We start from the raw sequence: 27347 nt of genomic DNA on the forward strand, positions 1-27347 counted from the left end.
ACAGCAGGACATAGTCGACGTCATCCGAGTCCTTTTCAGTGAAAACAGACTATAATCTCAGTGTTATTTGAGTCTTTTGCATAGATTTTGCTGCAACAGCACAATATAAGGCTGGTGGGATGAGGCTTAATGTGGCCTTACCTTTCCCCCCTCTGCCCCTGCCTTTTTAACATCTTGGCTAAAGGAGAGATCTGGGGATCTTGAAACTTTGCACAATTATTTTTTGGGGTAATTATGAATGAACTAAAATTGGGTGGGGGCAGCGGGGGAGAAGAATATTTTTTTGTTTGGCTATTTGGGGATAGTCTCTAAACACCAGTTTGAAGCAAACAATCAGCCTGGTTTTAATGAATTCTACTGCTTTTTTTGAAAGGAACCAGTGGATACCAATGGCCATTCTGTTTCATTCATTTTAATGCAGTCTTTTTGCCCAGTACTGGAGCATACAGTGCCTCCCTTACGTTGCTTTTTACACAAGTTTTAAATCACTGATTTGGTGTTTTCATGTGCAGTAGTATTCCTGACATGTTAAACAATTTTTAAATAGTTTTTACTGAATGATGAAAAATTGCCAAACATGGGACATTCTTGGAAAGACTGTCCAGCATTTGCTCCTTATTTGGATTATCTGTCTTTTACTCCAGCCCTTGTGATTTTCACGTGCTTGTGATACATGCATAGTTTTAATACTCTGTAACTGTTCTGGCATTCTGCAAGTCATCACTGAGGCTATTTTTAGAGGTTATATGCATCAACATTCTCCCAAGAATCAGAGCGACAGACAACTGGCTATGAAAGACAAACTGTTGTTCCTCTCAGTCATGTAAATGCAAATTGCATGAAAAATTATGAAAGAAGACTATGTTGCCTTTTTAAATATAAGTTCTGTCTGCTAAGGAACTATCACATAGATCAGCTTAGTGGTATTTCCATTCCAGCATTGCAACTTACAAGTATCAATGGCTTTGCTAGCAGAGAAGATGCACAGAGAATCTCAGCATAGAGGGCGGAATAATGAGCAAATTCAAGAAATGCCCTTTTCCTTTTTTTGTGTACATATTTCTTTTAAATGTTAAATTGCAGTCCTGCCAAAAATCAGTACCCTACAAATAATATTGTTAAGCAATGTATACAATAAATATAATCTAACAAACAACTTTCTTGCCCTGGCTGATCTGAAGCCCTTCCTTAGCCAGCTTTCTGGAACTAAATGGAGGTTCTAGAGTGTGAGAGACATACCTCAAAACTACCATTCCAAGACCGCCTATGCCCCTGTAATAACGGGGATGTTGAAATGGTAAGGGCTTGTACTTTTATACTGTTCTTTTTATCGGGATCTTAGGAATGATCTTATTCTACCTATTTTATATAAATACCCGGGTAGAACTGCAAAATTTTATATTTCCTTATTACTCTCTGATAGTAATAAGGAAATATATAGGGAATTTTATATTCCCTATATTACCAATAAAGTAGCTAAATTTTGTGCAATTGCAATAACATGCCATACCTTTTTAGCCCCTGAGTGTACTCTGTGATTTTAGATGGATTTGTTGATATAATTGTTTTGAACTCTGACTCTCTAGATGTTGGTAGTTTTAATGTGTTAACATATTTTGTAAAGAGTGTTTGTTAAATGTACTGTTGGTATTGGTCAATGACCGTAATAAAATATATTCATTCATACCTCAAAACCAACAAAACTGCTGAGCTCCTTGGTAATATCAGGAGTTCTGTTAGACCCGGTTCTTACTCTGGAGGGCCAAGTAGCTTCTGTAACTTGAAATGTCTTTTATGTGTCAGTATGCCAAGTGTAGTCCCTCCATATTTTCTCACAATTATTCACACCCTGGAAACATTCAGAATAGATTATAGCAATGTTTTGAAGACTGTTAGGAATTTTCAGTTAATTCAAAAACATGGTAGCTAAGTTGTTAACTGGGCCTTGCTGGACTGAACACATCTCACCACTGCTAAAATATCTTTACTGGTTGCCCGTTTGATTCCTGGCACAATTCAAACTGTTGTTGTTCTTTAAAGCTCTACATGGCTTGGAACCTGTGCATATGAGGGACGACAGCCTGCTGTCATACAAATCTGCCTGTTATTTGGGTTCATCTTCCAATGTCCCTGCAGGTGGTGACAGCATCTTCTCTAAAGTGACAACCCATTTATACAGTTCTTTTTTCAGAGACATTCATAGTGCAAACTCTCTGGGCCTGTTCAGAAGACACCTTAAACCATGGCTTTAACCACAATGAATAAGGCTTTTTGCTTCATTCACCGTAGTTAAAACTGTGGTTTAAGGTATCCTCTGAACACAGCCTGGCTTTCTGGCTTAACCACTGTGGTTAACCTTTCTCTCTCCCTCTGTCTCTTTTTATGGGAGTTAAGTTTAGATGTTGGTTTGCTATCAAATGTTTGATGTCTTATGTTTTTAAAATCTCACCTTTTAGCACTTATTCAGTTTCTTCAACATTTTAATCTATTTTATATTGCCTGTTTTTATTTAATTATAATAATACTTGTATATTGCTTAATATAATAAAATCTCTAATGGAGCAATCTTAAGGCCACTAGACACTGTCTAGACAGCCACTGGAGTTTTTCGTTTCTGGAAATGGCCATGTTTGTTGATGACACCAAGTTATCTAAGCTGGTTAAAAAAGGGGGGGGGATTGTGAGGAGCTCCAAAAGGATCTCTCCAAACTGGGATACTGGGCATCCAAATGGCGAATGCAGTTCAATGCAACCAAGGGCCTTGCTAGACCTGCCGGCTTACGCCGGCAGGGAGGCGGGGCCAAGGCGCGCTACCATTAGCGCGCCTCCCCCAGGCTTCCAAACTGCGGAGACGCAGGGAGGACAGAAGCCCTGCGTCGTCCGCCATTTTTTTTGTTTGTTTAAAGGGGCCGCGTTTGGCCCGAAGACTCCGGAGACGGTAAGTGGCTTTTTGACTTATTTTTTTAAAACGGGGGGTGGGGGCGAAGGATGGGAGGGTGGGTGGCACGGGGGGAGGGCGGGTGCGATCGCGCCGCCGCCGCCTGAGCAAGCAGCCGAGCGGCGCTTGCCCGGGCAATGCCTGGGATGGGGCGGCATTGCCTGGGCAAGCGCCGCTCGGCTGCTTGCTCGGGCGGCGGCGGCGCGATTGCACCCGCCTTCCCCCCCCGTGCCACCCACCCTCCCATCCTTGCCCCTGCCATCCTTCGCCCCCCCCCCCCCGCCGATGGGCACAGCGCTCCTATGAGCGCTGTGCCAGGTCCTGAGGCCGGAGCTGGGGAAAAAGTGCGCCATAAGCGTATTGGCTTATGGCGCGTAAGACCAGGCCTCAGCGCGGCCTGCCTCCAGATTCCCCTGTGCGTCATCTGGACGCACAGCAGCGAAGCCGGGTCAGAAGGCGCGCTAAGGCCTCGTCTAGGAAGGCCCCAAGTGTAAACTGATGCCACATCAAGTGTACCCTGATGGGATCTGAGCTAGCAATGACTCACCAAGAAAGAGATCTTGGGGTCGTGGTGGACAACTTGATGAAAATGTCAATCCAGTGTGCAGCTGCTGTAAAGAAGGCAAACTCCGTACTAGAAAAAGAAATGAGAATAAAACTGTTAGTATCATAGAGCCTTTATACAAATCTATGGTGTTACCACACTTGGAATACTGTTTACAGTTCTAGCTCCTGTCTTTATGGCTGCGCTTTGGCACCACAAGATGCCTTGCACCCGCACTTGCATTCCTTCCCAGCTTCTGCACGGGAATTAAGGCAAATGCGATTTTCCCGGCCTCTGGAAAAGTAAAAACAATAAAACCGGGGGCGGGGGGAGGAGAGGAACACGGCCATTGCTTCCCCCCTTTTTAATTTTATAATCTGCTACAGATAATAAAAATAAAAAAGTGGGGGAAGGAACAAGGCAGCCAGAGGACGCGAGTGGGAGTGGGAGAACCACGTCTCCTCCCTCTGGCTGCCTGTTCCTCCCCACCCACCCCCATTTCTTTTTCTTTTTCTTATCTGTATCTGTGGAGCTCTGCAGATATAGATAATTAAAAAAAATAAAAAGGGGGGAGGAATGGCTCGCTCCTCTCCTCATTTTGATTTTTTTTTTACTTTTCGAGAGGCACGGGGCTGCCCATGGCGACCACTCAGAGGGTGCCATGGGCTCCACTGCTAAAAAAGGCAGGGTAAGTGCCTGGCAGCTGTGTCATGTAGATGATGTGCCGCTACCACGAAGCCACCCCTGCGCAAACGCTTTGTGTAGACATGCCCCTAGTCACCACACCTAAAAAAAAGATATTGTAGAGCTGGAAAAAGTGAAGAAAAAAGCAACTAAAATTATCAAGGGGCTGGAGCATCTCCTCTATGAGAGAAGGTTACAACAGCTGGGATTGTTTAGCTTAGAAAAAAGGAGGCTAAGAGGAGACATGATAGAGGTGTACAAAATTATGCATGGTGTGGAGAATGTGGATAGAGGGGCATTTTTCTCCCTCTTTCATAATACTAGAATCTGGGGTCAACATGAAGCTGATTGGTGGGAAATTCAGGATAAATAAAAGGAAATACTTTACATAGCACACTGTTACCACAAGATGTAGGGATGGCCACCAATTTGGATGGCTTTAAAAGGGGGATGGATAAGTTTCTGGAGGAGAAGGCTATCAATGGCTAGTAGCCCTAATAGCTATGTGTATCAGAGGCAGTAAGCCTATATATACCAGTTGCTGGGGAACATGGGTGGGAGGGTGCTGTTGCAATCGTGTCCTGCTTCTGTGTTCCTGGTCGATGGCTGGTTTGCCACTATATGAACAGAGTGCTGGATTAAATGGGCCCTTGGTCAGGTATGCTTTAGAGTTTATTCCTGCATTGAGCGGGGGTTTGGACCCTTCCGACTCTACTGTTCTATGATTCTATGATTCAGCCTCAGGGCCCTTCTAATGTTTTAACTGCTTGCCTCTCCCCCCTCTCATAGCTGGTGCAGTTCTCTCTGCATTGGCTCCTTCTCTACATGGAGAAGGGAACTGAGCATGGAGGAGGTGGAGTGGGGTGTAGAGAGGGCAGAAAGGGGATGTGCCCAGGGGCCGGGAGGGGAGCAGACTACAGAAGCTCCTTTACATAGCTTCCTATGTGCTGTGCAGCCCCCGCCTGCTCTGAAGCGCCCCATCTATATGCTCGAAATCGAGCATCTAGGAAAAACTGCAGGGCGGATGGAGCATGGAAAAGAGGATCCCCTCTGTGCTCCATCCACCTTGCATTAGATAGTTGTCAGCCTTCAAATTTGGATGCTTATGACTATACCGATAGGATTGTGCCCTAAGTGGTTTAGAGAGTTTTAGTTTTTTAGTTTAGATTTCTGATTTTTGTAAGCTGACTTACAAACTGAAATATTTATCTGTGCCTGCCACCCAGAAAGCAATGCTGCCCTCAATAACTGCTGACTCAAAGAAGATACAAACAACTGTTTTACCACACATCTGCACTGAGACATAGTAGAAATTTCCATACCATTTGAAATAATTGTAGAGGAGATCTAGCAGCCTCAAATGAGAATGCTCACTCTGGTGTAGCTTATTTTTGTCACCTTTATCATCCTGCTAAATGGTAAGAAGCATCTTATTTTATTTTATTTTATTTATTACATTTTTATACCTCCCAATAGCCAAAGCTCTCTGGGCGGTTCACAAAAATTAAAACCATAATAAAACAACCAATAGTCTGAAAACACAAATACAAAATACAGTATAAAAAGCACAACAAGGATAAAACCACGCAGCAGAAATTGATATAAGATTAAAATACAGAATTAGAACAGTAAATTTAAATTTAAGTTAAAATTTAGTGTTAAAATACTGAGAGAATAAAAAGGTCTTCAGCTGGCGACGAAAGGAGTACAGTGTAGGCGCCAGGCGGACCTCTCTGGGGAGCTCATTCCACAGCCGGGGTGCCACAGTGGAGAAGGCCTTCCTCCTAGTAGCCACCTGCCTCACTTCCTTTGGCAGGGCATATGTCAGATGCAGTAATCTGTATCCAGCATAGTTAAGAAGTTCTTCCTATGGCTAGTGGATTTCTCAATTATATTGCCTCTGCAGTCTTCATAAGCTATGGAATTTGATGGCTGAATGGTAAGGCAGTGCTGAGATCACAAATATGTATACAAATTGGATACCATTTATCACAGTTGTGTTTCTGAATTTCCTGATACTCTTCTTAAGTCTTTTCATTTTCCTTCCAGACACATCAAAGGTGACCAGCTGAAGCTATGGTAGGTACTTTCAGACAGAGGTAGGATAGTTGTGTTATAAGATATAACCTGTTTGATCACGCCAGTGCCAATTTTTATAGAATACCATTGGTTGACCTCAAGCTTTGACCCTGTCTTTGGCTTCTTCTTATTGAGGTGGTGAACCTATGTCTAGGCGATACCAAATCAGACTGCAGCCTGTGGCTCACATGGTGAAATGCTCCCCCATGAAAAGGGATTCCTGCACATAAGGAAGAGTTTCCCATCATCAGCTACCACTGAAAAGGCTCTCTCTTCTGTTACACTATCCTCTGAAAGCAGTAGTACCTCAAAAAGTACTGCCTTCCCAAATTATTTAACCTTTTAAGATAGCAATAAACTCAATTTCCCTCTTTCTCCTCCACTTCTTTCTCCCATCCCTAGCAAAATCACCACACCACCCCATGGCTTAGAGTGCTTCCAGATGAGTCTTTTAAGCTACCATTTTCCTGCCTCATTCAAAGAATTTTGCAGGGAGTCCAGACGTCAACATTTCCAAGTTGGACCCCTCTCATGGTTTCCCACTTCTTCTGTCTTTTGTGTTGCTACAGATAATCTGTTAAGAAAGAAAAGCTGGAATAGCTGTACAATGCCTTCTCATTGGCAGTGCTAGGAGCCCTCCTGGAAACACCCTTAGGAAAAAAAGAAAGAAAGCTACTGTTAGCACCATTGGGAGCTTTTTTCCTAAGCCAAAGGCCTTTTCACAAAGCCCAACACGGTTCGGCCTGTATTTTATTCAAAGGCCTTCATCAGGGGGCTGTAACATCAACAATACAATACAATAAATCAAGATAACACATAACATTAAAATATTTTTTGTTATTAGGTTAATTAGGCACATTGCTACAAGGACCTATGCCCATATATGTAAGTTTTTTTTTTTTTAACATAACACGGTGCCATTAGGGCCTATATATATGTCGTATTAATAAAAACATATAAAACTGGTTTCCTTACTTGTTAGAAGATAGTGTCTGCAGAATTTCTTTTACAAAGGCAATTATTTCCTGTGATAAACTATGGTGACTGAAAAGAGGAACATTCAAATCCATCCTTATATTCTTAGCTCAGTGTGTGTGTGTGTGTGTGTGTGTGTGTGTGTGTGTGTGTGTGAGCTCTGCCAGGTGTGAGAAAAATATGGGAGAAATGGAGGGAAAAACAGGACGATTGCAGGAAACTGATAACATCAGGCTTCTGTACTCAAGGCTTTTATCATGTGTTTGTAATTGGTCACTCATGGAATTTGTGGGTCCTTTACATGGCTTCATCAACCTCCAGGGCCTCCTCCTTCCTTTGTGACCAATATTGTGGCATTTCCCTTAATGGAGGAAAAGTGGGATTAATTCTGGGACCTGCCATATTTGCTGGGTGTAAGTGTGCAATTGCCCTTTACCACAGTGTCATCTAGTGGCTATTCAATGGAACACACACACACCCAAAGTTCAGGGAAGCATGTGAAAAGAAGCCAAACTTGATCCCACAAAGAATTCAAAAGCAGAAGCCCCGGTAAAGCTCTGGGATAAAAACATGGTGTCGAGAAGCTCGTCGTATGGGAAGCCTGAACAATCCCACAAATGACAGCCAAAAATCCTCATCTGGAAGAGCCTTCAGTGAAATGTCATGATACTTCAGACAAGGTTGGGAAGGAATTCATAAGGTCCCATGTGGCCTGGCCTTAGTTTGAGAGCAACAGCTACCCAGTCAGGTGCAGACTATGGTGTTCTCTGATTTATTTATTTATTTATTTATTTATTACATTTACTAGCTGTACCCTGCCACGCGTTGCTGTGGCTCAGTCTGGTTAAATTGAAAAGAAAGAAAAGACAAAGTGTATGTTTCTAATATGTTTAATTTCACAATGCTTGTGGATATACAATATTTTTAGTTGTTCCATTGTCTGAGTAGATATAGGGATTGTCTGGTTTGCCGACTCTAGAACACACAACATATAATTGTCCATGTGAGAAGCAATCTGTGTCTAGATCTAAACCGCACAATTCTAAAGATTGGCCCTGAGCTTTGTTGATGGTGATTGCAAACGCCAATCGAATTGGGAATTGCAATCTCTTAAATTGAAATGGCATATCTGTTGGAATCATAGGAATGCGAGGAATGAGGACATCTTCACCTTTGAAAGGTCCTGTCAAGATTGATCTCTGTCTATAACAATTGCCACTTCGTCTATAGTTGGAGCATTGAATCTTCGCACATGTTCTCCAGCAGGCGTTTTGTCAGCATGAATAACAATCTTGTGTGTATCAGATGGCATCATGTCAATTGCTGTTTTGAACAAATGTACTAAATTGTTTTTTTCGTGAAGTAGCTGTTGCAGTTTTGAAACGACGGACCTTTTTATGCCGGTATAAATTCCGCAGCGTGCATTCAATTCATCATTGCCATCACCAATGAAATACATTTGTAGGAATTTATGTTGACTATCTTGAAACGGAAGGAAGGAGCCGGCTTTATGATAAATTTGTCCTTTGACTTTGAAAGTTGGCATAAATGGAGCTGTGATGATTTCTGCGCCGAACGACGTCATTTGGAAGCATGAGTTGTATTTCCTGATGTTAGATAGGAAATGCTTTGATTCTTCAGTATATCCGGCAAGCAAAGTTTGTAATGGCTCTGGTGGTTCTCCAAGTTGAGGCAGTTTAATTTTTCCAGCCGCGCAACACATTCCTTTTGTTTCTCCATTAAATTTAAGAGCCTTGCAATAAGGACACACTTCAGTCACAGTGCCGATGACAACATGCCGCCTCAAACTATAATCATCAGCTGGGTTGTACCGGAATGCAAGGCGATTGTAATCGTGTGATTGTTTACCACGGAGTCGTGTTTGACGCTGATGTGCTGTTTCTCGTTGACGTATTTCAGCCACTCTCAGCCTGTCGCGTTCATTCTGTTGAGAACAAAGCAGATCTGAAGCTGTAGAATGCGATTGCTGTGCTCGCAACCGTGCATCCTCAAGTCTGGCTGAATGTTGCTTGGCTGGTTCCTTGGCACGTATTTGAGGCATTCTTTTTCTTTTTTTCTCGTTTGCTGATGCCCGTTCTTCCTCAGTCTGATTTGCAATTTCTCGTCGCAGTGCTTCTGCTCTGCGAGTACGAAAACCTAAGTGTGATCTTCTGTGAGGCATTATTTGGATGAAGTAAAGCAGATTGTTTGGTTTTTAAAAAAGGATGTTTTTACGGTGAGGAGGTTAGTGGAAACTCCTGGCAGTTACCTTTCTTCAGAATGTGTAACTGTCACAGGTGTGACATCTCCACAGGTGTGGAGACAGAGAAGGGGAGCTCTGCTGAGAAGACACCTGCTCAGCCATCTCTCCTGCTCCCTTCCAGCAACTGTCACCTGGCAGCAGCCATTCCACCAGGCTGCAGGAGACAGAGAAGGGGAGCTCTGCTGAGAAGACACCTGCTCAGCCATCCCTCCTGCTCCCTTCCAGCAATAGTCACCTGGCAGCAGCCATTCAATTCCCCCCACCCCCCGGTCAAATTGAGCTAAATAATCTGTTAATTTCCCCTATTAATTGTGTATTGTTGTTAATTTGCTATTGTGAAGTTATTGTAGATGTATAATGCATAATGGAAAGGAGGCGGCAATTCAAGTTGTGCAGGGCAGAGGGAGATATGGTGATGGCAGGGTGAAGTGCCATTACAGGGGAAGGAGAGATAGATATTTAACACCCATCTTTCCTTCCGGTCGCCCTGCCACCCTGGGGAACTTGGAGAATGAACCAAGCCAACCACGGACCCTCTCCTTGCTCCTTTGCAATGCCAGGTCGGTTAAAAACAAAACAAATATAATTTATGATCTCCTCACAGATGAGGAGGCCGACCTGGCATGTTTCACAGAGACCTGGCTGGGAGATGACAGTGGCCCAACATGGGCCCAGGCCCTCCCAGCTGGGTACTGTGTTATCGAGCAGGTGAGGAAAAGTGGACGGGGGGGCGGAGTAGCTGTGGTCTATAAGGATAATCTCAACCTGACCAGACTTCCTGTCCGGGAATTGAATCACATAGAGTGTGTGTACCTGAGTCTAAAGACCAGGGATAGACTGGGGATTCTGTTAGTGTACCGGCCACCCCGCTGCCTATCAGACTCCCTGGCTGAGCTTACGGAACTAGTGTCGGAGTTGGTGTTGGAGTCGCCCAGGCTTTTGGTCCTGGGCGACTTCAACATCCCTTTCGGGAGTGGTTTATCAGGTGCAGCTCGGGAGTTCATGGCATCCATGACAAACATGGGCCTATCCCAATTGGTCTCTGGACCCACACATTCAGCAGGTCGCACCCTCGATGCTGTTTTCAGTTCCGAACAGACAGATCTGTGGGCGGAGGTGATAAATACCTCTGCGTTGTCATGGACAGACCATTTTCTGGTCAGGGTTAATATCATGGCTACCATCCTCCCCTGCAGGGGTGGCGGACCTATTAAGATGGTCCGCCCTCGAAGGCTGATGGATCCTCTTGGATTCCAGAAAGCCTTAGAGGGTACTATGGCTGGTATTGTCGACGATCCTGTTAAAGGCCTGGTCAATAGATGGAATCAAGACCTAACTAGGGCTATCGACACGATTGCCCCCAAACGTCCTCTCCGACCTGCTTCCAATCGGGCACCTTGGTACACAGAAGATCTCAGGAAGTTGAAGCGGGAAGGTCGACGACTGGAGCGCCGATGGAGGAAAACTCATCTCATATCCGACAAGGCACGTCATAGAGAACATCTTCGTTCCTATGGGGTGGCAATACGTGCAGCGAAGAAAGCTTTCTTCTCTGACCGCATTGCGTCTGCGAATTCACGTCCAGCAGAACTGTTTAGGGTGGTGAGGAGTCTAACTCGGTCACCTCCTCCCCTGAACCCAGTTTTAGAGCCTTCGGTAGTTCGCTGTGATGCATTTAATGATCATTTCACAGATAAAATCTCTCGGATAAGAGCCAATTTAGATGCCGTCGTTATAACAGAAGCTGAAGCTGAAGTGTCCAGCAACTTTGTGAGTAGGATTACACTGGATCAGTTTCAGTTGGTGAGTACTGATGATGTGGACAAGCTGCTTGGACGAGTAAGGAGGACAACTTGTCCTCTCGATCCCTGTCCTTCTTGGCTGGTCACCCAGGGAGGAGATGCAGTTAGACTACAACTACAACATATTATTAATGCATCTCTCAGGGAGGGGAGTTTTCCACCATGTTTAAAAGAAGCAGTGGTACGGCCACTTCTCAGAAAGCCCTCCCTGGATCCCCTGGACCTTAATAATTATAGACCAGTATCAAATCTTCCATTTTTGGGCAAGGTGATTGAGAGGGCAGTTGCCTTCCAACTCCAAGCAGTCTTGGATGATACAGATTTTCTAGACCCATTTCAAACTGGCTTTAGGGCAGGATACGGAGTTGAGACAGCTATGGTCGCCTTAGTGGATGATCTCCGCATGAGTATTGACAGGGGGAGTGTGTCCCTGCTGGTGCTTTTGGACCTTTCAGCAGCTTTCGATACCATCGACCATGGTATCCTTCTGGAACGCCTGAGGGGTTTGGGAATCGGGGGCACTGTGCTCCAGTGGTTCCGGTCCTACCTCTCAGGTAGATTCCAGATGGTGATGCTTGGGGATAGTCGCTCCTCAAAAAAGGAGCTGTTGTATGGCGTACCACAAGGTGCCATCCTATCCCCAATGCCCAAAAACATCTACATGAAACCGCTGGGAGAGATCATCCGGAGGCACGGGGCGGGGTGCTATCAGTATGCTGATGACACCCAAATATATTTCTCTATGCCTTCAGTAACAGCATCAGCTAAGGATAGTGTGTCTCCTCTGAATGAATGCTTGGAGGCAGTAATGGGCTGGATGAGGAAAAACAAACTGAAGCTGAATCCAGACAAAACAGAGGTGCTTGCTGTCAAGGGCTCTGACCTAGGTTTGGAGGTGTGTCAGCCAGTTCTGGATGGGGCTACACTCCCCCTGAAAGACTGTGTTCGCAGTTTGGGGGTGCTCCTGGATCCGTCACTCCAAATGACAGCCCAGATAGATGCGACGGCCAGGAGTGCCTACTATCAGCTTCGGCTGATACGCCAGCTGCGCCCCTTCTTAGAGTCAGAAGACCTAAAGACAGTAGTGCACGTGCTGGTAACCTCAAGGCTTGACTTCTGCAATGCGCTCTACATAGGGCTACCATTGTACCTAGTTCGGAAACTTCAACTAGTTCAAAATATGGCGGCCAGGTTGGTCACTGGTACACCTAGGGATGACCACATTACCCCAACATTAAAATCACTCCACTGGCTGCCAATTAGTTTCCGGGCAAAGTACAAAGTGTTGGTCATTACCTTTAAAGCCCTAAATGGTTTGGGTCCAGGTTACTTGCGGGATCGCCTTCTCCCATATAGTCCGCCCCGCACACTCAGGTCCTCTGGGGTGAACTTACTTCAGTCAGCTAAAACTAGGCTGACATCAGTTTCCCAGAGGACCTTTTCTTCTGTCGCCCCCAGATTGTGGAATGGCCTGCCGGAGGAGATTCGTAAAATTAACTCTGTGTGTGATTTTAAGGCAGCTTTAAAGACTAGCCTTTTCCGGCAGGCCTATCCAGATCAATGTTAAATCATGTATTTTTAAGATGTATTGATTCCTGTTCTAATGTTGTTCCCCGCCTCGATCTAAAAGGAGAGGCGGGTAAGAAATACATTTATTATTATTATTATTATTATTATTATTATTATTATTATTATTATATATTCACTCAGCCAATTGTGAGAGAACATGCAAATAGGAGAGGAGGCAGAGGCAGTGGATTGGCCTACTGGTTGGCGATATCACAATGACTTATAAGAGCAAATAGGAGAGAACATGCAAATAGGAGAGAAGGCAGAGGCAGTGGATTGATCTACTGGTTGGCGATGTCACAATGACCTATAAGAGCAAATAGGAGAGAACATGCAAATAGGAGAGGAGGCAGAGGCAGTGGATTGGCCTACTGGTTGGTGATGTCACAATGATCAGCAGGACTGGTTTTGAGGAGGCCTATTTCTTCGATTTTAAGACAAACCTTTGACCCCATAGAGAACATAGTTACATAACAACGCTCGCGTATTCGAACGCAACGCTGTGTCAAAATTTCAAAGCAATCGGTGAAGAACTTTCGGAGATATAAAAGCATGTTTTTACAGTGAGGAGGTTACTGGAAACTCCTGGCAGTTACCTTTCTTCAGAACGTGTAACTGTCACAGGTGTGACATCTATATTCACTCAGCCAATTGCGAGAGTACATGCAAATAGGAGAGGAGGAAGAGGCAGCGGATTGGTCTACTGGTTGGTGATGTCACAATGATCAGCAGGACTGGTTTTGAGGAGGCCTATTTCTTCGATTTTAAGACAAACCTTTGACCCCATATAGAACATAGTTACATAACAACGCTCGCGTATTCGAACACAACGCTGTGTCAAAATTTCAAAGCAATCGGTGAAGAACTTTCGGAGATATAACGACAGTAACGAACGGTCTTTTTCATTTTTATTTATATAGATATACCGCCCCACAGCCGAAGCTCTCTGGGCGGTTTACAACAATTAAAAATAGTAAACATTAAAAGTATACAAAAATTTAAAAAACATAAAAACAGTATAAAAACAACAGTATCCATTTAAAAACAACAATTCTGGGGTCCATTAAAAACAAACTTAACATTGTTAAATGCTGTTAAAATGCCTGGGAGAAGAGAAAAGTCTTGACCTGGCGCCAAAAAGATAACAACGTTGGCACCAGGTAAGCCTCATCGGGAAGATCATTCCACAGTCGGGGGGCCACCACTGAGAAGGCCCTCTCCCTTGTTGCCATCCTCCGAGCTTCCCTCGGAGTAGGCACTTGGAGGAGGACCTTAGATGTTGAGCGCAGTGTACGGGTAGGTTCATGTCGGGAGAGGCGTTCCATCAGGTATTGTGGTCCCAAGCCATGTAGGGCTTTATAGGTTAAGACCAGCACCTTGAATTGGGCTCGGAAACATATAGGCAGCCAATGCAAGCGGGCCAGAAGCGGTGTTATATGCTCAAACCTCCCTGTTGCAGCTATCAATCTGGCCGCCGCATTTTGCACAAGCTGCAGCTTCCGGACCGTCTTCAAAGGCTGCCCCATGTAGAGGGCATTGCAGTAATCTAATTTGGAAGTTACCAGAGTATAGACAACTGAAGCTAGGTTATCCCTGTCCAGATAGGGGTGTAGCTGGGCCACCAGCCGGAGTTGGTAGAAAGCACTCCGTGCCACCAAGGCCACCTGAGCCTCAAGTGACAAAGATGGTTCTAGGAGAACCCCCAAGCTACGAACCTGCTCCTTCAGGGGGAGTGCAACCCCATCCAGAACCGGTTGAACGCCCCCCATCCGATCAGAGGAACCACCCACCAGCAGCATCTCAGTCTTGTCTGGATTGAGTTTCAGTTTATTAGCCCTCATCCAGTCCATTGTCGCAGCCAAGCACCGGTTCAGCACATCCACAGCCACACCTGATGAGGATGAAAAGGAGCAGTAGAGCTGCGTGTCGTCAGCGTACTGATGACAGCGCACTCCAAAACTCCAGATGACCGCACCCAACGGTTTCATGTACATGTTAAACAGCATGGGGGACAAGACTGACCCCTGCGGAACCCCATACTGGAGAGTCCATGGGGCCGAGCAATGTCCCCCAAGCACCACCTTCTGGAGCCGCCTCTTTCAGACGGTCTGGGACCACTCCCTCTCGTAGAGAGGCATTAATCACCTCCTTGGCCCAGCCGGCTGTTCCATCCCTACTAGCTTTTATTAGCCAAGAGGGGCAAGGATCAAGAGGTGGTTGAATGAAATGTGGCAACACAATCAAAAGAGAAACAGATGAAGGGGCTTGGGCAGCAGAGCAGCTGCTGGGAGGAAGCAGTGGCACACTCAGTGAACTGGGAAGTAGATTTGGCTCCTGTCGGCCAGGCCAGGCAACACCGATTATCACTTGTAATTTTACTTGAATTGTTACTTGAATTTTTACCTTAATTGTGATTTGTCTGATCCAAGTTCTGTAAATTGAGTGGCTTATACGTTTTATAAATAAATATTTTTGAAAATGGCTGGTGACATGCAGAGCAGCCGTGTGAAATAGCTTCTACACATTTTAACATGCAGATCATAGAAGCCATAAGAAGAACCATGTCTTAGCTTTTCTACGTACTTTAAAAATAATCTTCTTTTTCTTTGGTAGGGTGGGAAGCAACGGACTGCTCTTGGACTGCACAAGCACTGTGAGAAATGTTTCAACAGACATTGCCAAGTTCCAGTCGAGTCCACTGTCTCTTGTGTGGTGATCAGCTGCAGGTCTCACTGTGGTGCTGCCTTTCATATGTGCAAAGAGGATGAGCATCAACTCCTATGTCCCCTAACACAAGTCTCGTGCCTTAACTCTGTTTATGGCTGCCCTTTTACCATGGCTCGTTTTAAAGTGGCAAAACATCTCCAAGTCTGCCCAGCCAGTATAGTTTCCTGCTCTATGGAATGGAATCGTTGGCCATGTGTAGACTCTGAAGCCATTCTGCATGAGAACATTATGAAGGAGGAGCCCAGTGAGGAGTGCTTGGATGTGGCTCTAACCCTGAGAGATCAGAAAACTCTCTTCAGGACACTCAAAATGGCTGAACTTTTCCCTGAATGCAGAGAGGCTTGTCTCATGGAAGAAGCAGCTGATGATGTTGAGTACCTGGGAGAAGAAACTGCTGGAAGAGGAGTCAGTCTGTCTGAAGCAAATGATGCTCAGCCAGCTGAGCTCAGCCAGCAAGAGCGTGAGAATTTGGCAAAGGGCAAAGAAGGTATGGATTTGGATGGTTACAAAGCCTGGGAAAACATGTTTAGCAAAGAATTTACAGCATGTAAAGTTACTGGCTTGCTGGCAGATAATGGGGAAAAGAGAACTGAAAACAGGTCTCTGAATACAGGAGAGTCTTCTACTGGTAGTGTGGAAGAAGCCAGCAGCATGAGTCACAGTGAAGAAATCCAAGCCCCTCCTCAAGTAAACTTAGCAGCTGAAAAGACAGGGCTGGCCCCTTGGCAAGATGGAGTACTGGAGAGGCTGAAAAAGGAGGTTCCTGTAGGGGAGTATAATATGTATCTGGTGCATCATGGAAGGATGCTTATTCACTTTGGTCAGATGGCTGCTTGCACTCCCAGAGAGAAAGACTTTGTGTATGGAAATCTGGAGGTTCATGAAGTGAAGACAGAGACCACCTTCAAAATACCAACCAGCTACTGTGGCAAAAGAACACACCTTGGGGATCCTGTGGCACACAAGAAGCCAAGTAAGAGCATATCTCTGGATACTTCAGAGTTGGGAATAAGTCTGCAGGATCTTCCTAAATCAAATGCAATAAAAACTACACTGCTGTGTGCTCTGGAGAAGGAACTGAAAGGGCATCAGATATCTCAAACAAAGTCTACTGATGGTCTGTATGTAGATTTTGGGACACAAACATACAGTTTTGATGTGGAACCTTTCTCCTCCACAGTTGTTCTAGCAGACATTCTAGATACAAAAAGGCCACCCAATCTCCATTTACAGCTGCACAGTGAGAGCGTAACCCAAAGGCATAACAAAAGCAGCTCAGCTTTCACATTCTCTTGTAACCATGTTTTCAGGAGAGATGAGTTTCCTTCGCATTTCAAGAATGTTCACACTGATATCCAGTCTGCCCTAAATGGATGGTTCCAGCATCGCTGCCCACTTGCCTACCTGGGTTGCACTTTTGTTCAATATCCCTGGCGCCCTTCTGGGCAAAGGTCAAGTGTTATCTACAGCCAACATCTCAAGACATTTGCTGTCAAGCCAGAAGTAGATCCTATGCTTTCAGAACCAAAGTCATACAACTTGATCAGAAATAACAGAGGGAAAGAAATGGATGCTCTGAGCAGCCTTCCCTTGGAGATCCTGAAGTACATTGCTGGGTTTTTGGATAGCTTCAGCCTTTCTCAGCTGGCTCAGGTGTCAGTACAGATGAGAGACATCTGTGCTACTCTGCTGCAAGAGAGAGGAATGGTTTTTCTGCTGTGGGAAAAGAAGAGATATTCTCATGGGGGAAGTTCTTGGAGAGTCCGCAGAAAGGCAAGTGATGTAGACAATGGGGTGTATGGTGGCATCATCCAAATAATTTACTTCAATATTTATATTGGCCTCTAGATTTTGAATCATGGGCATCATAGCTTTCTAGCCCTTCCAGAGCATTTAAATAATTTCAGCTAGTTTTTTTTTAAAAATCTTTGGTACTAGCTCAAACAGTACAAACAAATAGGTTGCAAAGTCTCTCAGTCTGACTTGATGTTTCAGGGTTTTAAACTTCTCAGGGCCTCCAAGGGAAGGAATTAGATTTCAGGGCAAGTGACCAGAAGCTAAAGGAGCAGGTTATTTCCCTCGGCTTCTGTGGTTTTTGCTCATAGCTTCACTCTATGGCTGTTGGGCTCCACAATGAGGCAACAGCCACAGCTAGGTTCTGCCCCCTGACCCATGAGATGATGCCCTCTATCTGCTACATAATAATAGCTTCCACTCCTACTAATTTCCATTCCTACCTCCACAAATAGAGGCTCTTAGTTTCCAGCTCCATCCTGAGCCCCAGGAGACCTCGATATTCTAATGACTGATGGATGTGCTTTACTTAATTGTTATTTAATACGTTATCAACAGTTAAAATTGAGCCTCACCAGCATATGAAATGGCAATGGCAGCCTGAGTGTTCACACACAAGCATTTACATACATGTGCAATAGAAATAAGTTGCATCCACTACCCAGTTGGAGAGGTAACTTCTAGCGACTGTGGGGTGAGACCTAAACCCTGAAGATTAACAACAATTCTAACAAACACAACATTTTAACATGTCATCCGCCCAAATGCAAAATAAAAAATGGCTATGATTTTCCTGTAACCAACCAACACCTTCAGGACTTGATGTATTTTCAAGGATGCAGTGTGGTATAAATTAAATAAAAAATGAGTTCAGGATATAGTGACTTTGACATTAGCCCCTCCAGTTTTACATGTCTATAGTACCTTAGGAACTTAGCTGCCTTATAGTGAGTCATAGCCTCGGTCTGTCTAGCCCAGTACTGTTAAGTCTGATTCAGAGTGGCTCTCCAGGGTTTCAAGCAGGATTCTTCCTTAGCCCTACCTGGAGAAACTAGGGATTGAACATGGGGCCCTTTGCATGCAAAGCAGGTGCGCTACGACTGAGGGCATGTCTACACCAGCCCTATATCCAAGGATCGTACAGGGATCATTCCTGTGCATCCAAATGCCACAGGGGATCCCAGGAGCAGGCAGGGATGACCCTCCATTTTCCTGGGACAACTCTTAGGTGTAAAAAGGGCCAGAGTTATGGTCCCTCCTTCTCTCATCTCATCTATTGGAAATCTCTAAAAGGGATGGCCAAAGAAAATGCCACTGACTGTGAGGATATAAAGGCTAATTGCACAATCATCTTAAGTGTTCAAAGTGTATAAAATGTGGACAATTTCATCACAAATACTACAGTGGTAAATGGACAGGGTCCAGAATAAACTATGATGTAAAGCTACTGCATATCTTTACAAGCCTTCTTTCAGGACAATGTATCCAGTCTCTAACCAAATTACAAGAACAAAGCAAAAGGTAAAAGTGAATTTATCAAACAGGGAACCCAGCCACAGGATAATCAGTGAGGCAATTCCATTTAATAAATACATGTCGATAATAATACAGTACAGTGAAGCCTTTGCTGGTGGGCTTTTCAGCCCATGGCTCCAGCATTAAAATAACCCAAGCTGAATTGGGACGGGGATAGACCTGACCTCCAAACCTATTATCAACCCCAAACCTATTATCAAAACAGATTCACTCCCTTCTCTCTCATACCCTCATACATATACAGCAGTCAGACTTGTGTGTATCTTTAATCAAATTGGGATGATAAATACATACAATATGAGTCGGACTTCTGAATTAGGATCATAGAATCATAGAATAGCAGAGTTGGAAGGGGCCTACAAGGCCATAGAGTCCAACCCCCTGCTCAATGCAGGAATCCACCCTAAAGCATCCCCGACAGATCTCTATGTGTAAAGTGAATAGGGCCTATACAAACATAAATCTGACCCTGGTGTTTAGCATTAATATATTGAGCTTGACAACCAAGGAAGTTCCTTTTCAGATCCACTATATGAGTCATTTATTTCATCTGAAATATTTATAGGCTGCCTTTTAGAATAGAGTCCCTTCACAGGGTAGCTTCCAACATAAAAATCCACACATATAGGCATATCTCTCTATGTTGTTGTTGTTATGGAACAACAGAACAGAACAGATTATTGCTGAAATAATTGTTGTATGCTGAAGCTGATTAAGTATTATACCTATGTCTTTTATTTTGTCCTCTTTTATTACTTCCAGGCACACTATATTTTTAAGAAGGATGTCTGAAAAACACTTTCTTGCTAAGTACTGTTTTACACTTGAAATGAAATCTTTATTTTCTTTCCCACTCAGCCCCTCCTTCCTTCTTTTCTCTCAAATATATTAAACATGCATATTAACTAGAGGGATAAAGAAAATCCCTTCCACAGAAACTTCCAATTGAGACCTCAATCAATACATGTACACACAAAGAACATAATTTCATCTAGGGAAGTTCTAGCCAGGAAATACCCCTCCCACAAATAATCTGAACATAGGCAACTTAATTCAGTCCTGAAAATAAAAATATTTCAAGTGAAAAAGATCAGTTTAAGTTAGAAAAGTCAATCAATTACATCAAATCAAATTTTATTGAAGAAGTCTTCAGAGCATTTCAAACACAGTAAGCACATCTTAAACACAATCAATAAATACATAAATCTTAAAATGTAAAACTAACAAATTATATCACGCTCACACATACATTTTAATAAAATAAGGCTTTATTTTATTTTTGCTTTATGACCCCATTATGACCTCACATGATTTAATAACTATTACATAGCTCATCTAATAAGACATTCTTTCCTTTTCTTTTTCCCTTAAACTGGCTCCCTTAACTGTATGAGTCACAAACTGGTTAGATTCTCTTAAGAGAAAATTCAGTTTTTCCTCAGCTGCCCAGTTTCTCCTATGGCCAAGAAATGGAGATGTGCCCTGCACTTGAATATAAACAGCATGCCGATAAATAGTGAGCCAGATCTTCCATTTCAGATGCACCATATATGCAAAGTCTGTCTTGCACTGCAATGCCCTGGACCACTCTGAATCTACCCCGGGGCAAACCCCTGGTCAAGACAGGCCCCAAGATGAGTAAAGGCCCCAACCCTTTTCATTGGAAGGAAGAGATATTTTTCTTCCTGAAACTGGATCTTAGCCCTCACTAACCATTTTTTAGAACTTGTGTTCAAAAGAACAGCTATGTCCATCTGCATTCCGGTATCTCATAATCTTTGTAAAAAACATTTTTTATATTATTTATTTATTTATCACATTTCTATACCGCCCAATAGCCGTAGCCCTCTGGGCGGTTCACAAAAATTAAAACCATTCAAAGTATAAAACAGTATAAAACCATAATATAAAATACAATATAAAAGCTCAACCAGATAAAAACAGCAGCAATGCAAAATTACAAATTTAAAACACCAAGTTAAAATTTATTTATAGACTGTTAAAATGCTGGGAGAATAAAAAGGCCTTCACCTGGTGTCTAAAGGCTTATAATGTAGGTGCCAAGCGAACCTCCTTAGGGAGCTCATTCCACAGCCGGCGTGCCACAGCAGAGAAGGCCCTCCTCCTGGTAGCCACCTGCCTCACTTCCTTTGGCAAGTGAGAATTAGCAACACTGAGAGTTTCTACACTAAAACCATAATTGAATAACAATTTTGAGAAATTGTGCAGCCAAGATTTTTCTAAGGTTTTAGCCTGTCAATCAATAGAAAAGATAATCATTTAAATAAGTTTAACGTGTCCTTGCTAATAAAGATTCACTTCAAAAGGAAAATATATAGTCCATTTAGAAAGTTAGAAAAACATTTAAAATCCAGTTAGTAAGGTAAAAAACCGTTTCAAATTGCTAATAAATCACTGGTCCTTCCCTTGCTCCCTCTTTGGCTGCATTCTGTGCAGATTTATTTGGGACTATGTCCCATTGCTTCTTAGTAGATCTACATAAGAACATAAGAAGAGCCGTGCTAGATCAGACCAACGGCCCATCTAGTCCAGCATTCTGTTCACACAGTGGCCTGTGGGAAACCACGAGCAGGTCACGCGTGCAACAGCACTGATATAATTACATACAATTGGACTCCATTTCCCACCCATTCTCTGCCCCCTCCCCCCTCTCTCTCACACACGTACCATCACCCCTACTAACCTGGGCTTGTTTCTTTCCATTTATCTATCTGCTTTTGTGGGCAAGTTGGGTGGGGTTGTATCCCCATAGGCTCAGCTCTGCATAAGCCAAGCAGCCTGAACATATGGGTAAAGGGTTGTACTACAAAGCTGCTACTGCCAGTCAGCTGTCCCTTTGGCCTTTGGAATCAGCTGCACTCCTCTGATTCCTCCTTTTCTGCCAGGCCAATTGGAGGAGATGGAGGAGTCATACGGGAGAACCTGTTAATTTTAACCTGGACAGCAGCAAGGAAGAAGAGATGGTGATGACAGCAGGACAGCAGTTGCTGCAGACAGATAGTGACAATTACATGAGATATGGGGAGCTACCTTGAAGCTGATGTATTTGGGCAAAACTTGATGCACTGGCAACCCTAGCCATCCCAGCAGTTCTAGCCCACTGAGATGAGGAGGAAGTGGAGATGTGCTCTTTTTCTCTACCCCCTCAATGTCATCCTCAATGCCTGCCCCCCCTTCCTTCATGTGGAGGTCTGTATCAGTGAGCCTCTTCCTGACTGTTAGAGGAGTACAACAATGGAACCAGTTACCTATGGAGGTTGTGGGCTCTCCCACACTAGAGGCATTCAAGAGGCAGCTGGACTACCATCTGTCAGGGACGCTTTAGGGTGGATTCCTGCATTGAGCAGGGGGTTGGACTCGATGGCCTTGTAGGCTCCTTCCAACTCTGCTATTCTATGATTCTATCCAGGGTCTCCATACAATCCATAATTGGGGCAGTGTGGTGGGGAGCTCTCTCTTTGTAGAGTAGGCTCCTTGCTGCAGACCTTCACCCTCTGATGTGTGAAGGGTGGCAGGCCCAGGCAACAGAGGGCTGGGTGCAAGCTAGTATATCCCCACACTCTCTCCTCACACACTTCTAATCATGAGAGCTAGAACATCTGAACAGGGCAGCATTCTCTGGCCGCTCTCACCAGATTTAGCACGGCCCAAGGACAAAGATGCTAGAAGCTCACCAAAATGAGGTATAAGACTTTTATTAGACTAAAGGTAGGGTTGATACATAGGGAAGGATAACTAATAAAATATCATAAAAGCATGCATAGCATAATAACCCAGTAACGGTCTAAAATAATAAAACTTAACTGTGCCTAAACTCACGCCGGGCTGAGCCCACCTCTCACGATCTTACGTTCCTCTTGCCAGCGGCCGACACCACGGGATTAGGGAAGGCCTTCCTTATACCCCTCCTCAGCTCTTCCCCCTCCCTTTCTTTGTTCTTCGGCCTGGTTTCACACCTCCCTTGGCCTGGCCGATCACTCAAGGCCGTTTGATGGATAAGGTCAGAGTCTTGGCGCCATCCTCTGCCATCCTCCCCTCCCCAGGTACTGTCAAGGCCCTTTGTCTGTTAACCTTTAATGTGTCATAAAAAAAACAGTTAAAAGAAATCCTTCTTCCTGTACCACATCACCCATGTGTCCTTATCCAGCGCAGTCTACCTGCTTTCCCTTACACATACATCAAGGCTTTGTTTGTGGCACTAAAGGCTAGAAACTTGCTTCATTAAAATGGAAGAAAAAAGCCCACAGGATGCTGAATCCAATCTGATGCACATTCTGGATATGTAGTCTTACACTAACCTTCCTCCACATCAGGACAGTGAAACAAGAGAATTTATTGGCCTGCAGATATTACCTTGGCTAATCATTTCTTTTATTTCAAATTAGGAAGAATTGTTTGAAAGATCTTGTTACAATTTTGATGTTTTCTTCCTATGTTTCTCATTTATATTCTTTATAGATCTGGAAATTTAGCAGCCTGTTCGCCACTGTTAACAGTTGGCAGTTCAGCGACATTCCTTCCATGGCTGTACACTTAAAGTCCTGCCCTTTCTATGATGTGGAGCACAAGAAGGACCCTGTTTTGCTGACCAGCATTTTTTCGGCTCAAGAGCAAATACAAGAGAGTTTGGTTTCTACATTCAGACCTGTTCCAAAGAAACTTCACAGAAGGCTGCAGTGATTTCTAGACAGAGAGCGTTTTTGTTCTGCGAATAAAATGTTAAAACATTTACAGTTTGCTCTGAAATGCACCACATATTCCGTAATAGCATTTCAACTGAATATATTTTCAGGCTTAAGGTCTAAACTAATGGCCTTCAAAAGTCAATGATAATGTTATACCTGACATCAACAGAATCTGAATTGCACCCAAAGGCTTGAGGATTGTGACAAGCAAGGTGAACAGACTGGTGAATGATGATCTGTATATGTCAGTCTCACTGTCTCCCCAACCCCTTTCATTTTTTAAAAAATAAACAAATAAGTCTGCTTACCCTGTGGTTCTTTTTAATGGAAGCACTGGGAAGGGAACCTGGCACTAAAAAGGTTAGTAAAAAGAAAGACAGGCTGGTTACATGTAACTGTAGTTTTTTTAAGTGATCCTGTATTGTGACACATATGGATTTTGCTTCTGTGCAAAGCAAAGTTTAGAACTGTCAAGAGCTAGAAGATGAAGCTTTTTTTGGTAGGAGCCCTATCCCCGGCCATCATACCTTGCCACTAATTTCTTAATGGACTGCTGCAGGGCATGTATGAGGAAGTGTTAGACCAAGAGCAGTTCAGAAGAGATGGTCACATTAGAGGGCAGGTTATATAACTTCACAAGTAAGCAACCTGTATGTCTTCTTCATGGTTTCTGTGTAATTCCACATAAGGGAGAATAGCAAGTTCAAGCTATCTTGAAGTTGGGGAAGGTAGCATTTAGGCAACCACAGAGTTCAACACAGCTGCTTGAAGGAGGAATCCACCCTCACTTGGCCATCAAGACTGTAGCAATCCAATAGTAGCACAACAAAGCTCAGTAATGGTGAAGTCCTTGAAAAACAATGGCCCTTGTCAAGTATGCATAGACTCTCCCAATGGGACTGGCAGCTGATCCAGCTCATTACACAGTCCGATGAGATCCAATGTGCAAAATGCTTTGTCAGCACTGGCCAGCCTTTCTGAGGGCCCTCATAGCAAACAGAGGTGACAGTCGAGTTGGAACCCAGTGGTTCTATCTATGTAAAAGGCCAGTGATTGATGTATATCCAGTGCAAGCAGGCTCAGTTAACGTTTTAAGAAGATCACGGGAAAGGTTTTGGTTTGGAGGTAATTTGCCTTTGGTAAAAAGGACAGGCCCAGCTCGAGGATTACTGTGTCCCTACGAAGGACTAAGTAAAGTGGACTGGCTAAATGCCAACAATGAATGGCTTTCATAGAGGCTTATTTAATACAGTTTTAAAGGGGGAGGAGATTTGTTTCCATTGGGTTTCTGAGAACTGCAATTCAAGGTCTGTTTTTCATTGAGGTTTAAGACCTAGGGAATTTTTCTAGCTTTCTTGTATCAGCCATTCATATATTAATGACACCAGCCCCTTTAATTTTGACCAGCACAAAAGTTTTCAAATATTGTGACCTCAGTTCTTCTCTTCTGTTGTGCAACTTTTTTGTGAATGAACCAATCTAAATGTTTTGCATCCAAGTCAATGCACCATCTGGAAAAACTGAGCCAGGGTTTCCATGGAGATCGGCTTGCATCCAGGGAACAAATCTTGCATATAGTAAAGCCCTTATCCTTCCATAGCCAGTACTGAGAATGGGGTCCTAGAATAAAAGGTGGCCTACAAAGGGGGAGAGGGGTGACATAGGAGGTGCTAGAATCTTGGACCATGGCTTCTACAGTTGCAATGTGGCTGCATAAAAAGGATTTCCAATTTTGGCTAATAAATTATTCAGTAGTCTCATAAATGGAGCACCTCATGCTGAGGGATGTTCCGGGGTCTCCATAGGGTAGAGTTTATCGTAGTTTGTAGAGACATGTAAGCAAATTTATCTTCCACCATTGTTCCAAGAAGCTCACACAAATTACTCAGCATGCAGATGAAAAGAGGCTGATAGAAATTCTATTTACCATTAATTCTCATGCCAGGTTGTATAAGGAAAGTATGTATGGAAACCTGGTACAATTAGGGCTTCTAAACACTTATTAAGATACGGGTATGATGTCTGCATTGTACATGTTTGCACAGGAAACAGCACTGCACACACAACAAAAATGTTTGCCACCTAAAGTGTGGTTCCACCCTCGGTGCCAAACTAGATGCAACACTATTCACGCAGTTATGTTGTTGTTTTTTAAAAGTAAATTGCAAGTGCCAGGACACCCAATATGGGAGCACAGCAGAGGCCCCCTACCCCTCTAAAAGTCTTGATTCAAGTCAGGGCCGCCATGCCTATGTACTTAAAAAAAAAAAGTAAGTTGCTGATTTCATCTTTCATTAATGGTGTCAATTGTCGTTTGGAGTTCATTGTGGCATTTGTAAGGAATCAGTAAGACTGCAACAGTTCTACTATTGACATCTGTTCCATTAGATGGCAGCAGAGAGAGACCTCCAAAAAAGTGTTGCTAATGAAGAATGTTCCTCCCAGACTGGCAGCAAAGATACAAGTTGAGTACTCAAGTCCACTGGCTACTATTGTGGTTGAGCTGGAAAGGAGCCCCCCATTTATTAGCAGGGTTTCACTTGGATGAGAAAGTATCTTCTTGACTCACATTGATGAGGCTGAGGACAATGGACTTTGCTGAAACTAAAATAACATCTTTTGTGTTATGCTCACCCAATTCTCCAAGCGATGAAAAGTTCTAGGGGTACAGTACTTACCTAGGTTTGATTCCCTTTGGAAGGAGATCATTGCAGGTTTATTGGCATTTTGTAATATTTGGTTTATCTACCAATATACAGGCTGAGCATAAGTGGAAGCATATAATGTAAACATTCCAAAAATTCACTGCTCCTTTAGGAGCACCCTAAATTGTTGGTAGCTTAGAGCCCCCCAAAACTCAACTATTCTGTGTCTCTGTACCTTTCTTAGCCCCTATCTTGACTGCGGCTCTTTGGCACCGCGAGGCCTCGAGCACCCGCATTTGTGCTCCTTTGCAGATACAGATAAAACAAAAACAAAAAAGGGGGGGAGGAACAGGCCTCATTCCTCTCCTCTCCCCCATTTTTTTAAAAAAAATTCTTTTAAAAAAGCTGCTGAGCTCCTGGAGGTCTGCCCCCTTCCCTGTCCAGCCGACAGTGACCAATCAGGGCACCATTGGCTGTGACACACCTCCACAGCCACTCCCAGACTGTGGAATGGCCTGCCGGGAGAGATCTGCCAACTCAATAGTCTTTCCGAATATAAAAAAGCAATAAAGACTGATCTCTTCTGGCAGGCCTACACAGTCGAATTTTAAGATGTCTGGCTGTTACTTTAATAATGTATTAGTTTTAGATATTTTAATCAGTTTTATGTATTTTATAATATTTTTGTATTCTATGTTGTTCCCCGCCTTGATCCAGAGGGAGAGGCGGGTAATAAATAATTAATATTAATAATAATAATTCTCTGGGTCAGGGTGCTTACCTGTAACTGTAGTTCTTCAAGCGGTCATCTTCACACACATGGGCTCTGCCTCGTAGGCCCCTTCCAACTCTACTATTCTGATTCTATGCAACTGTGCAAACTCTCATTCTGGAAACGTCTCTAGCTGTGGGATTTTTTTGGCAGGAACCCTCCCCCACCTTCCCACCCACATATCCCTAGCAGGCTCATGCTTATCCCTTCAGTTCCTTGACACCATCCATTGTGGCCTCAGAACAGAGAGGAATCTCTCAGTACTATCAAAATCCGAAATTGACACCCAAGTGGGGATGGTGGGTGAGCCTCA

General features: G+C 43.8%; 1 protein-coding gene across 2 annotated transcripts in view; it reads left to right on the forward strand.

Moving 5' to 3' along the window:
- The window catches only part of FBXO40 (F-box protein 40), a 30993-nt gene extending 7331 nt beyond the window's left edge, over nt 1-23662 (forward strand). The window contains exons 2-3 of one of the 2 annotated variants that reach the window (XM_063128909.1): nt 15468-17354; nt 23391-23662. In XM_063128909.1, coding sequence (XP_062984979.1) covers nt 15468-17354; nt 23391-23612 — 2109 coding nt within the window. In that variant the 3' untranslated portion in view covers nt 23613-23662. Of the gene's footprint in view, nt 1-6215; nt 6246-15467; nt 17480-23390 lie in introns of those variants that run through there. The other variant, XM_063128908.1, reaches the window with a different exon arrangement.
- The last annotated feature ends 3685 nt before the right edge of the window (nt 23663-27347 follow it).

The sequence above is a fragment of the Elgaria multicarinata genome, chromosome 6, assembly GCF_023053635.1.
Source record: "Elgaria multicarinata webbii isolate HBS135686 ecotype San Diego chromosome 6, rElgMul1.1.pri, whole genome shotgun sequence".
NCBI classification, from domain to species: domain Eukaryota; kingdom Metazoa; phylum Chordata; class Lepidosauria; order Squamata; family Anguidae; genus Elgaria; species Elgaria multicarinata.